The 12,219-nt window shown below is 40.5% G+C and overlaps 1 protein-coding gene across 3 annotated transcripts in view; it reads left to right on the forward strand.

Moving 5' to 3' along the window:
• The first annotated feature begins 1,249 nt into the window (after positions 1-1,249).
• The window catches only part of LOC119144092, a 37,922-nt gene continuing 26,952 nt past the window's right edge, over positions 1,250-12,219 (forward strand). For 2 of the 3 annotated variants that reach the window (XM_037378998.1, XM_037379000.1), the window contains exons 1-4: positions 1,251-1,310; positions 1,617-1,708; positions 2,666-2,734; positions 8,291-8,324. In XM_037378998.1, the coding sequence (XP_037234895.1) occupies positions 1,634-1,708; positions 2,666-2,734; positions 8,291-8,324 (178 nt within the window). In that variant the 5' untranslated portion in view covers positions 1,251-1,310; positions 1,617-1,633. Of the gene's footprint in view, positions 1,311-1,616; positions 1,709-2,665; positions 2,735-8,290; positions 8,325-12,219 lie in introns of all 3 variants that reach the window. The other variant, XM_037378999.1, reaches the window with a different exon arrangement.

Raw genomic sequence — 12,219 nt, forward strand, 5'->3', positions numbered from 1 at the left:
TTTAAAAAAGGAGGGTATGGAAGCATTACACAACATGTGCAGTGCCGCATTCTCAATTAGTCCGTTTTAGATTTGGAGATTAGAACCAAAAATAATTATCAGGTGTTTAAATGTGACTCCATGTAAAGGCCTCTGACTGTTACAGAAACTCCGATGAAAAGTACCGGTACAAATAATCTCATTCATCTTGAAGAGGGGTATGATCTGCCATCGCACTCTGCTCGCAACTCTGTATTACAAGTGCTGTTCCTGCTCCTGAAGAAACCCAGTGGAGGGCAAGATCAAAAAAAAGGCGCGTGGAGATCTACCAGCAGTTGATCCCCAAAATTACGGCCACATTTCTGGAGAGAACACCACACCCGCCCCAGGATTATTGGGAAACATCCCGTCTGTGCACGTGACGCCTGCGATGGGCGCCATTGGGGAGCACACGCGGGCGACTCCGCCAGCCGCAGGACCGGGCCAGGGGGCGGTGGGCAGGCACAGCCCCAGCCCCAGCGGCCCCCAGGAATGTCAGCGTGGCAACTCCGGTGAGAGCAAGGCCGGCGAAGGAACGCGCCGTCGGGAACACGCAACCCAACCCGTGCCAGCTGCGCTGCGTCGTGTGCCGGTACAACAGCCCTCCCATGTCACCGGCGGGCAGTGAAACGTGGGTTTGACATTTTGGCATTTTGTTAAAACCGGTGCACTTTTCTGTGTGCTTTTTTTTTTTTTTCTACTGTTTTCTCAGTCTGCTTTTAGAAGGAACTTTCAAGTGTATTTCTTAAATTATATTTTATGTTTATTACCAGTCAGAAGTGTAAAGTTATGACATTTTAAAATAAAGATTTGCATTTAAATTCAGACCGTTGCCAAGCGCGTTTCCTGCCTCCTTTCGGAGGCCCCGAGGCTGCAAACACCGGGGCCCCGGCCGTTAGCTTCCGTTACTCCGCGTGCCGCGCGGGCCGCCAGGGGTCGCCCAGAGGCCGCCGGGGAGGGCGGGGCTGCCGCCCTCCGAGTGAGGGGAGGGCTCCGGCGCTCGGCCGCGCGAGGCGGCGCTGGCTTCCCATTGGTCGAGGCGATCGGCTTCTTGCCTATTGGCTGCTCGCCTACCGGCGGGGGCGCGGCGCCGGGGCTGGCTCTGGTTTCGGCCCTTGGGTGCCTCCCGGTGGCTGTGGAGCGGCGGAAGTGACGAGCGGCGGGTTCGCGCTGCCGGATGCCGTTGGGCGCGCGCGCTCGGCGGTGTTGCCGTCGGTACCGGCCCGCCCGGGGACGCGCCGGCAGGGCGGCGGGGGCGGCGCCGGGGGGCAGCGGGGGAGAGCGGCGCTGAGGTACCGCCGTGCGTTCGGCGGCTGGCGGGGGAGGCGGGGGCGTGCGCGGCCGGAGCGCGGCGCTCGCGGGGGCCGGCTTCTCTGTGAGACCGCTCCAGAGGGGCCGGCGGGGAGGGTGCCTTCGCCGCAAGGCTGAAGGCTGTGAAGGTGTCCCAGCGATGAAAGAGGTGGTTTTATCTAGAAATGCATTGAAACGAAATAATCAACTTAATTCTTCCGACTGACGCTTCCCTCCCGCCCCCGATTGTTTGCCGAAAAGTGCCGTATGAACAAGAGTTGGATTTTTTTTTTTTTCGTTGTGTGCAGTGAACCGGTTTTACAGGATGAGCACTGTGGCTGAAGAAGTTAAGCCAGACGATGGCAAACCGGAATCTGAAAAAAAAATATTTTATTGTGAAGTGAGTGCGTTTCTTGATGGCTTTTCAGACTGTATGCTAAAATGCAGGCCTAAGGCATCGGAAGACCATGCTCGTAGGGTGGCAGACCTAACCTGGATGTAGCGTGGCAAACTTGTGAGAGAAGCTGATAAGGTGGAGAGTAATGGTTTTGGCCCCTGGAACAGCTGCTTGTCTTAGGATTCAGCAAATTCAGTTTGTTCTTGAGCAGTCACAGGTGCAATGTAATGGTCCTTAGTTGTAGTCTTTCAGATCTTGTTAAGTATTTCTCATAGGTGACTGTAAAGGTTCACATATCTGTAAAGGCTGCAACTCTTGGTCAGAACGTTTTGAACTTCAGTCATGTATTGTTCTAGCAGTGAAATTTTCTGGTGCGTTAAACTGGTGGGACAGCCCGTCAGGTGAATAGACAGTGTTAGCATATATTAGTCATTGTTTTTTTTTTAGCTGACAATAGTAAGAAATAATTGTAGATCTGTATTGTCTTCTATTAATTAATATATACGTGTCTGTGGATGTTGATGAAATGCAGATGTCTTCCTCCTCTGTTTTTCCAATCCCTTTGATGTAACAATGAAGGGAGTTGCAGTTATTTTAGGGCATAATTTTGTTCCTTTCTAGTCACTGTATGATCATCCCATTTTTGGCTTTCCAGCCTGGAGAAGTTTAGAAAACTAAGAATCCAGAAGGTGGTGGTAGGAGGGAGGGGGAAGGCTTTTAAAAGATTTTTTACCACCTGGTATAAGTGTTTTAAGTGTCATTTGAACAAGTTTGCACGCTATTTCTGGTCGCTTTAGCAGAGTACTGCTCTCCTAAATGTTGTGCAGGTTGTACTGTTTAAGCCAAAGATGACCTTGAGAACTGTGCTGTAGAAATGGATGTATTCCCAGTTCTTATAACTCGCCAACTACAGAATATCCATAGCATAACTGAAGATGTGTTTTCAATTTTTCTTTTTAGGTTTGTAAAGTTCCGTGTATGAGCTCTATAAGTCTTCAGTCACACTATCGTGGTGCAAAGCATAGAAAGGTAACCTTTTTCCATATTAAATGTATATGCAAATTTAATCATAAATTTGGGATTCTTGTAAAGTTCAGTAATTGACTTCACAATGCTTCAAGTGCTTATCCAACTTACTGGTGGATCTGTAACAGTAATTTTCTTGAAAAGTCCCGTGAAAAAGATGAGGTGGCAATCTCACAAGTCTGTTTTGTACAGCATATAGTTTGAAACATCAACTGCACCGAAAGGTAAATCTGTGTTAATTGTGAAATTAACACTTGAATTACACGGGGATCACAGATGGTGAAAGAATGCAAACTTCTGGGTTTTGATACAGTTGGTAAAAGTACTGCTCTGTTTTCCAAGTCTACATAACTCACCTGTACTTTGAATAAAACTAGCTTACTTGTTGGTTTGAGACCAATATAAATTCAGATTTCCTGCAGGGGTTACAGGCTTAACTACCAAGTCCTATGGTTCTGTTTGAAGCATCTCAATAGCGACTTTCTGGTTTACTGCCTTTGCTTGTTTTATACTTATTAGACTAATGTTCTTGCTTATGTGAGGCATTCCTTTGGTTTTGTGATTGTTTTTTATTCCCTAGCTAACTTCCATAGCAATTGCTGCTGTTTCTCCCTTTCAAAGTGGAAAAACTAGTGATTATTGTCTTGGAAAAATCTACACGTAGTTTTCATTCTGTTTTGCTCTTGGAAATCAGCGTATGCTAGGCTAAATCTGTCAGACTTGATTGAATTAATGAAGAAATGCAAACTGAGAGGGAACAAGAGTCAGGCTGGTTGAAAACTGGATGCTTGTTAGATGTTAAATGTTAGTGGTAGTGTGTGGAGTTCTTGTAAGTCACATGACTGCATTTCTGTAGTAGTAACTCCAAGATTGTCGTCATTATTTTCAGTTACTTCTAACTCCTCACTTTAAATATGAAGTGTATTGTGTTTTGGCAGAAGATCAGAATTCATTGAGTTATCTCAAGAAGGTTTTGTGTCACTGAGTTTGAAGTAACTGTAAAAGTCGTGAGCTTATGTTCCATTTTGATACAGGCTAGGTGTTGATGGTGAATAGTTCTTGGGTTGTTCTTTATTAGAGGAATTCTTGTTCAGAATAGTACCAAAGGATGTCCTGACAACATAACAAAATGAAGAGGACATGGTAGTTCTTTACCTAAATTGCAATGTTGGCCAACCCACCAGCCATTTTTTTTAATGACTTGAGTCAGACGACTTTTTTTTTTTCGTTCAGCTACCCATTTGTTTTTAAAATGGTATTGGTAAAGATACTTTGTGCTTGTTCTCCACCAGAGGAAGTTTCAAAACCACAAGAAATAACCCTTCATCATCAAGAGAAAGACAGTCACTGGGAAAATTCCATGTAAACACTAGGTACACGTGTGAAATGGTTCTCATTTCACATGTGTGCATTTCCCATAGCTATTCAAAGTAAAATGCATTATTTTGAGTAGTGCACTAGTAAAGCTTGACTATCTGGCAGACTTGTAGGAGTACTTCGGTTGACTTTGTGTATATGGTTATTGTATCACCTGGGTAGTTTGTTTATTCTGGATTTTAGATAGGTACCTAAGATACTTATCTAGGTTACTTCTGCATATCTTTGTTTCATCTCTGTAAGTTGATTGGTTTGGTGCCTTTGACTCCTAACAATGGCATCAGAATGCATAATTTCTTTGAAAGAGGCCACTTCCCAAACATCTAAGCATACTTCTTAGGTAAATCATATCAAATGCATAGCTTCCATAAAACTAGGGAGACTTATTAGTGACCTACGTATAAGAAAAGAATTAAGATTACTTTTTTTTTCCCCTGAGGAAATCTAGTTCATATGTGCTATACTTCTCAGGCTCCATAAATACTGCTTTTGATGAATATGGGATTTTTTTAGGATGTTTTTCCTCTATTAACAGTCAGTCTGGGTATTTGAGCTGACAGCGACTAAATAATTTGCTGCTAGAGTGGGAAATGTAAATATCTGTCTCTTCATGGAAGCTTAGGCAGACTACCCAGATTTGTTATAAATTGGACTGAAGTTTTACCTAGAATATGTTGTTACTTCCTAAATTAAAAGAGAATAAGCCTGTACCTAAAGCATTGTGGAATTCCTGTGTTGGAGGCTGACAATCTGGTGCATAAAGGTAAAGATCTTTGAGTCTGTGTTCTTACAAGAAAGTGAGTCCCGAGTTGTTCATTTGTATTTTCATCTGTATATTTGCAAGCTTAATGCTCTAACCCACTGGATTGATGTTTGATTGATTTCAAGGGATAGAAATAGACTAGATGTCATATTGCATCATGAAATAAAGTAATTTAAAAATATTTAAAGCAAAGGATTAGTCAGTGCAATGACTTTCTTCGTAATTTGTTGATGGATTAGGTTCTGCTTATTTGAAGCCTTTTCCATTTGCACTTTCAAATTTATGGCAATATTTTTTTTCCAAATGGCTCAGAGTAGCTGCTGTAGTCAAATAATAGATGATCAGCTAACTAACTAGATAAAATTACTGCTGCTTGCATTCTTTGATACATGAAGCTTAAACATGTTTTCGAGTCTTTGAATGCTTAATTTACAAAATACTAGGTAATATTTTAATTCTATATGGTGTACCTTTCTAGAATTCATTTAGTTTCTGTTCCTGAGAGTGGATTCTTTGTTATGACGACTTTGTATTTCTCAGTGATTTCAGTGCTCATGACAGATGCTTTCTGTGTCCTTGAACTGGAGCTTGAGTAATAAGCAGAATACAAATCTCCATTTTTTTCTAGTGCTGATAGCTCCTGAGGCCAAACCTCTGTAAAAAGTAGTGATGGACAAAAGATTGTGGGGTTGGGGTGACTACAGTGCAAGGTTCATTAAGTGCCTTATGGCATCTGCATAGTTGCATGGCGAAGGGTTTTGTGGTTTTGTTGCTGACTAGCTATTGATGGAGCAGAGGGTATGTGGAAAATGACTTGGACAAAATGGAATTTGTACACGTGCATTTAGTTCTTAGCTTTTTGGAAGTTGGAATTGCCTCGTATTACATACTTTGGAAAAAAAAGTTGAATGTTACTTTGAGCCATTATGGTAAAATGGTTGGGAAACAATGTTTATATCAGTTTACTCATGCTTTTCATTGAACCAAGTCTATAAGAGTAATGGGGGATGTTATGCATGGAAGGTGGTTTGGTTTGGTGGTTTTTTGGTTTTTTTTTTTTTTTGGACAGCCAAGGAAAAAGCTAGTCCCTTTGGAGGGAGCAGTTGACAGATAAAATATATCTGCTGTGCGTGTACCTGGAATACTGTGGTATGTGATCAGTTTTATTCTGGTTTTACAAATATACATTAGCTTTATTGCTCAGTTTACTAGAGAGGAAATCCTAAAGTGGAATGTCTTTTCCACGTGTTCTGAACAGCCCTTTGCAGGTATGAAATCAGCAGAAGAGTGTTGTCTCTTCTGGGAACTGTATCTAGAGCACAGATGAAGTTGGCTCTGGTTATGTCAACTATTCAGGGTTCCTTGCCCTCCCTTCATATCTGGCGATAGACAGGGTAGAAACGCCTACTGTGTTCCAAACGGAGAGGAATCTGCATTCGAGACTCTGCAGCCTCATTAAAAACAAGGAATGTTTAGATCTGTGAAGAGTTGTTATTTTTTTGTCTTCACCATTTCAGTGTTCGCATTTCTGCTATACCTCATGCCCCTGGCTGGTGTGCATCAGAACCTATGGTTGAAAATACCTGATGTACAGGCAACTTTTCTGTCCTTTTGTATGACATTAAAATCAGCCGTGCTGGAAAAACATTTTAATTGGACTTTTTTTATGTTGATACTTGGAATGTTAACATGGCTAGGTTTCAGTTCCAGGAAAACTGTTTTGCTGTTGTGTTGTTTATATTTGCTCTCAGTAGTATGCTGCTCAGCAGTTTATCTTCATGATCCCAAGAGACTTAAACTGTAGAGCTTTTCTTTTGGGGAAAAAAAACCACCTTGATTTGCTTAGTATGAGCTTGGAGAATTAAAATAAATAGAATTTCTATGTATGAGCTGCTAACATCTAGCTGGTATGATTTTAAGAACATATGTTTAGGATCAACCGAATTATGTTTACATAATAAACTATGCATGTGAAGCTGTTTGATAACCTGTGAACCTGAATTGTGTGGAAAACTAATTTATGCTAGTGCTTACAGATTACAGTGTGTGTGTGAGGTTTCAATCCTAAAAACCAGAAATTTTTGAGTTTTGGCTTCTCAAAGTTAGACACTTTGTTAAAAGTTACTTAAATTTTTCATAGTCTTAGCTCAAAAACAGCTGTTGCAACTTGCTTGCAACACATGACACAGGACAGAGAATAAGTTTCTTACCTAATGTGTGAGAATCTTAATTCCTGATGTAGTTTTCTTTTGTTTTCTTAAAGAAGCCTCAGGGAGGGTTCACAAGTAAAATGGGCCCATCTTCAGTTCCAGAATTCCATTTCTAATATTAACAGAAGCAGTAATCCTAGTGCAATCAAAGTCAAAGTTGATTATTCCAAAAATGGTCAGGAAGAAATTCTCTTTGAGCAACAGCTCATAGTTACTAATGTTTTCTACACTTGTCTGAAAAGTGAGGTATTAGTAGCTGTTTGTTGTAAAACTCTGTAGAATGGCAAGTAACGAAAACTTGCGGCAGCATAAGGGAGACTGTGTCTGTATTCTATGCTTATAAAATCCTGCTGAGTTTATACAGCACCACCCACTATCTGTGGCAATACTGGGACTTGGGTAACTTCCTTTTTTTAATAACTGCTGTGAAAGAACAGCTATTTGGCTTCTTAAACAATTAACTATTGTGTCAGTCTTATTTCCTACTGAATTGTCACACTGACGTGCAGCATCTTTTCCATGCCACTGAATACTGAAAATACAGCATTCAGATTGATGGACAGCTCTGGACAGACAGCTGCTTTACTGGTGGAATGACCACACTTATTGTTTCATTACTGTAAATGGCAAGTTTGTGTTTATTCGCCAAAAAGTTCTCAAAATTAGTCAGGATCATTTTAGCCATGTTCTGAATTGGAAATTTAAGTTCCTCTTTTCCATAGATTCTGCCAAAAAAGCGATCTGTTCTGGATTCGGCTGATGAAAACCACTTTTCCTCTTCTTCATTATATGAATGAACTTTCACACCCACTCAAAATGGTGGGGATGCTGCTTTTTCGTAGGTTTTTTCCTTTTGGGGTGAGTTTTTTTTTCTTTTTTGTTGGTACTACAGCTTTTGAGAACTTAAGAGTTGCGATCATGCAGACCCTCAAGGTTTTGTCTGGCATTCTTGAGATGTGTTTCAAGCCATAATCATCAGGAATAACAGGGTTTTCTTGAAATTAACCTTGTATTAACTGTAAGTATGCTTTTGAAGAAAGTCATAAAGGCTGTATTTTTTTCCTATCTGATAATGGAAACTTTGGTCTGTAGTATAATTCATCTACAAGGGTTTTGGAGGAAGCATAGGGTTTTTCCTTCAAATGGTGCAGCACATTAATTTCTTTTTCTTATTTTATTTTGGGATGACCTGCATTTTCATAATTAAAGAAAGAGAAGGCCCTGAGACCCAAGACACTGTATTGTAAGTATTAACACTTTTTTCTTTCCAGCCTCCTAGGTTAGATATTGCTTGGGGATTTTAATGTTTGTTGTTTTTCTAGTAGTTCAGATATTTACATTTGTGAGATTTGTGTCTATTACTGTTTCTCTTTATATGCTGAACATTCTTCTGAGATTTCGATCTAGCGAACTGCTGAGCAAAGAAATAATTTGGAGCATGAAACCTTAATTATGCCTTTCCACATAAATATTTGTATACCTGTTTAGTAGAGGGATGGATAGTCAGTATTTTAGTTTCTTACCTTCCCAGGCTAAGCTGTCTCCCACTTGTCTGTCAGCTTTATGCACTCACTTCTAAGCTTCAGGCAGTATGCTAAGAAGCTAAATCAGCAGGCTGGCACAGAACTGTTGCAGATGCAGCTCTACCAGTGCTGGAGTCTGCTTAGCTGCATCACAGGAATGTTCTGCCTTTCTTTATTGTAGTGGACTTGAAGTAGCAAAGGCCTTTCAAGGTAGAATCAGTTGCTGGGATATCTTTTCCCCCAGAAACTAAGAACGTGAATCCAGACTGTCATATGTCAATGATAGTAAGAGCTGTGGTGAAAGGTTGAAAACGTGGCATATAAATAGCTCACAGTGAAAATGGAAATCTTGTTGTAAAGGCACTGATGATGATGTATCAGATTTTTAAAATACAGGAAGCAGAGAACATTGAGAGGTATGGGAATACTGATTAAAAAAAAACAATGAGAAGATTAAAACCCAGAATGGTTATACAGTCAGTCATCGCAAGGAATAAGCCTTTCACTTCTGCTTTATCTTCTTAGCCCATTCTTCTAAGAAACAAGGCTTACATTCTGGCTTTGTCATCTGTTTCCCAGTATCTTTTGAACCTCCCAGACTTTTTGAACCAAGTTGATCAAGGGTTCATGAAAATGCACATCTGCACAGAGAAGAGCGATGGTGTCAGTCCTCTACTGAGGGGAGTGCTTGCTGCAGGCTGAGCTCACCACTTACTGGACCCTGAAGAATCAACACAAGAGAAAGATTTAGAAAAGCACTGGTCAGAGTCCATTTTCTAAGAGACTGGGCTTCATTAATGGTTCTCATTGATCGGTGTTGACAGGAGACTGTCGGTGCAAGATGTATCATTCAAGTGTGTGAATAATTGTGAGATGTTTTGCCTCAGCAAACGTGGGGACTTCATACAGATCGCTCCTCAGAAATACTGCTAGTGAAGCTCATTGACAGAATTTGTGCAAAAGTTCTGAAAACATAGAGGTCTCCTCAAAATCCAATGGATTTGAGCAGTCCAGAATTGTATTTATACCTCAGCAACAACAACAGATTTATTTGGCTATGGGCTAGTGTTTTTAGTGGAAGACACTTTCTAGAAATTTCTTTGTATTTCTTGTCAGAAACAGTCATTAAAAATAATACTAACTGAAGAGGTTTTTGCTTCATGACTATAAAATTCTGTGTTGGAGGAGTAATGTAAAGAATGCAAGGGACGGAAAGCGAGACTTGAATGAGAGGACAGAAGGTGTGGCGGCAAGACTGTAAAGAGAGTGGTGGAATACAGGAGCCCGTTGCAAAGACCTGTGCCTTTAGAAAACAATAGTGCTTAATGTGCTACAAGCTCAGTATTCCATGGAGAATTCGGGTTAAGAACTGCTCGTTATAAACACTGCATCTGTCATTGTCATAGGTTAGAATCTTTCAACTGTGATGTATCTTACAGAATGAGAAAAGATAGGTTAAAATGTGATTATTAAAGTGAAGAATCTAGATGTGAAACTTTGCCAAACGAGTTAGAGCTAGCTTCTGAGGGAGTCCCAGCATCACAGGGTACTGCATATCAGAAGCATTGCAAGATATGCTTTAATCCAGAAAGTTTTGTGCCTCAGTAATTGTTTTGAAGAACCCAGCATCTTTTACTTCTAATATGAAATTATTATTCAAACTGTTGAAGTCTCCTTTATTCTACTTTATCCATATTAAATTCTGCTTCATTGAGGATCCAGACATTGGAGGCCAATTTTCCAGCCACTGTTAGGGTTTATTTGTCCAAAAGAGGCTGAAACTTTGTAACAGGTAGAAAAGTTTTCCATCTGAGTAACTTTTCAAAGATGGCAATTCATATTTCATTTTGGGAACTGTAATGCAGAATTATATATCCAGTATGTATGCAGAACTTCTCTAAACTCTCCCGTGGATGTATTACCAATTATGCAAATAATTCTCCCTCAAGAGTCAGCAGATTCAGGATATTCATTATACTCGGTCACTGAGATAGAATAATAAATTCTGAATTTGCTTGGCCTTTGTTTTTTCATTTTAAATAGCTGATGACTTTTTTTTTCTACAGTTCGCAGACATATGTACTAAGCATGAACAGAATTACACTGCGTTTTTGGAGTTAAGCAGTGAAGTCTTGTGAATGAGCATGGAAAGTATGGATATTCTTAAATTAGGTACACTATGTAAAGTATGAATCTAGGATTATTTCAGGATATAAATTAATGAGATGCTGCTGAATCTGCAGTCTTGTTCTCATGTTCACGTTGTCAGATACTGCAGTGAGAATGAAATGTGGCAGCATGTTCACAGAGCTGGAGTTCAAAGAGCCAGGAACAAAAATGTATGGATGTTGTCAAATTGAAGGATGAGTTTTCTTGGAAGTCACTTGTACACTTCAGCTGTTGTCCCACTGTCTAAAAAAGAACAGGACTCAGAGGATGAGGTTTGACATATTCATAATGTTTTACCCCAGCATCTGCAGTTTCTTCCTTGATGCAGAATTAAAGCAAGTTCCTTTGTCACTGGGGAGACCACCACCAATGCTGCTATCATTTTTAAACCAAAATTTGAAAAGGCAAATTATTTGGATTCTGAGTGTTTTCAAATGGGACGTGCCATGTACGGTATCCTCTTTGAACTCATCAGAAGTAACTGTTCATAATCCAGAAGCGATGAGCAAGAGTAACCTGTTTAACTGTACAATCTTGTTGGCTCTGAAGTGAGTTAAGTCAGAAAATGCATCTGTTTCCAGATGATTGTGTTTGGAATAGTACTGTTTTCTGTAAGACAGACATCTGGATACCATGCAAGTTTCCATGCAGCACAACTAACAAGTTATTTTTGTGGTAATGGCAGAACTGGATAGCTGGAGTGGCTTTTTGCCTGCTCTCCAGCAGTTCAGAGGAGAGAACTTAATGGAAGATGTGGGAAGAGAAGATGCTGAAGTTCTAAGACTTTACTAAGGGAGTTAAATCAAAGCTCAGTTATGTATATACATTTCAGTCATGTGATTTCTTTGTACAATGGTATAATTGGACAGATGGAAGACTTCTTTCAGCTGTAGTTTAGACAGATGCACGTATGTGTTCAGGGATAAGGAGGGGAGGAGATCGAACATTGCTGCTTTTCTTTTTTTCCTGGGACCTTTTGGCCAAAGCAGACAGAAGTTTGGAGGAAAGCTTTGCTTTGAACAAGAGTAATTAAATGATGGGGGAATGCCAATATAAATGTTAAGCAAATGTTTCCTGGGCAATAGCAAAATCCAGTGGTTTACTACTAAAATGAGGCGGTTTAGGCAGGAGGCATAGTATAGAGTGTGGGCCCTGTTAAAGCTATTTCTGGGCTGCCTAGCTTTATGGGTGAAATTAATTTGACACACAAAGAGTTGGATTAATGGAATTTTTTTGCACAGCCTGTGGAATTTATCTTGCATTACAGGAAGATGCAGAGTTAGCTTGCAGGACTTCTTTTGCAATGATACAAATTAAAAGTGTAATAAGGGGTGTTATGGGTGTGTAGATGCGGGTCGCCTCATCCAGCAACTACATTCTTCGTTCTGTGAGGCACGGTGTCAAGGGGAGGAATCGGATCTGAAGATAAGCTGCATTTATTTAACA

The sequence above is a fragment of the Falco rusticolus genome, chromosome 3 (assembly GCF_015220075.1).
Source record: "Falco rusticolus isolate bFalRus1 chromosome 3, bFalRus1.pri, whole genome shotgun sequence".
NCBI lineage: Eukaryota > Metazoa > Chordata > Aves > Falconiformes > Falconidae > Falco > Falco rusticolus.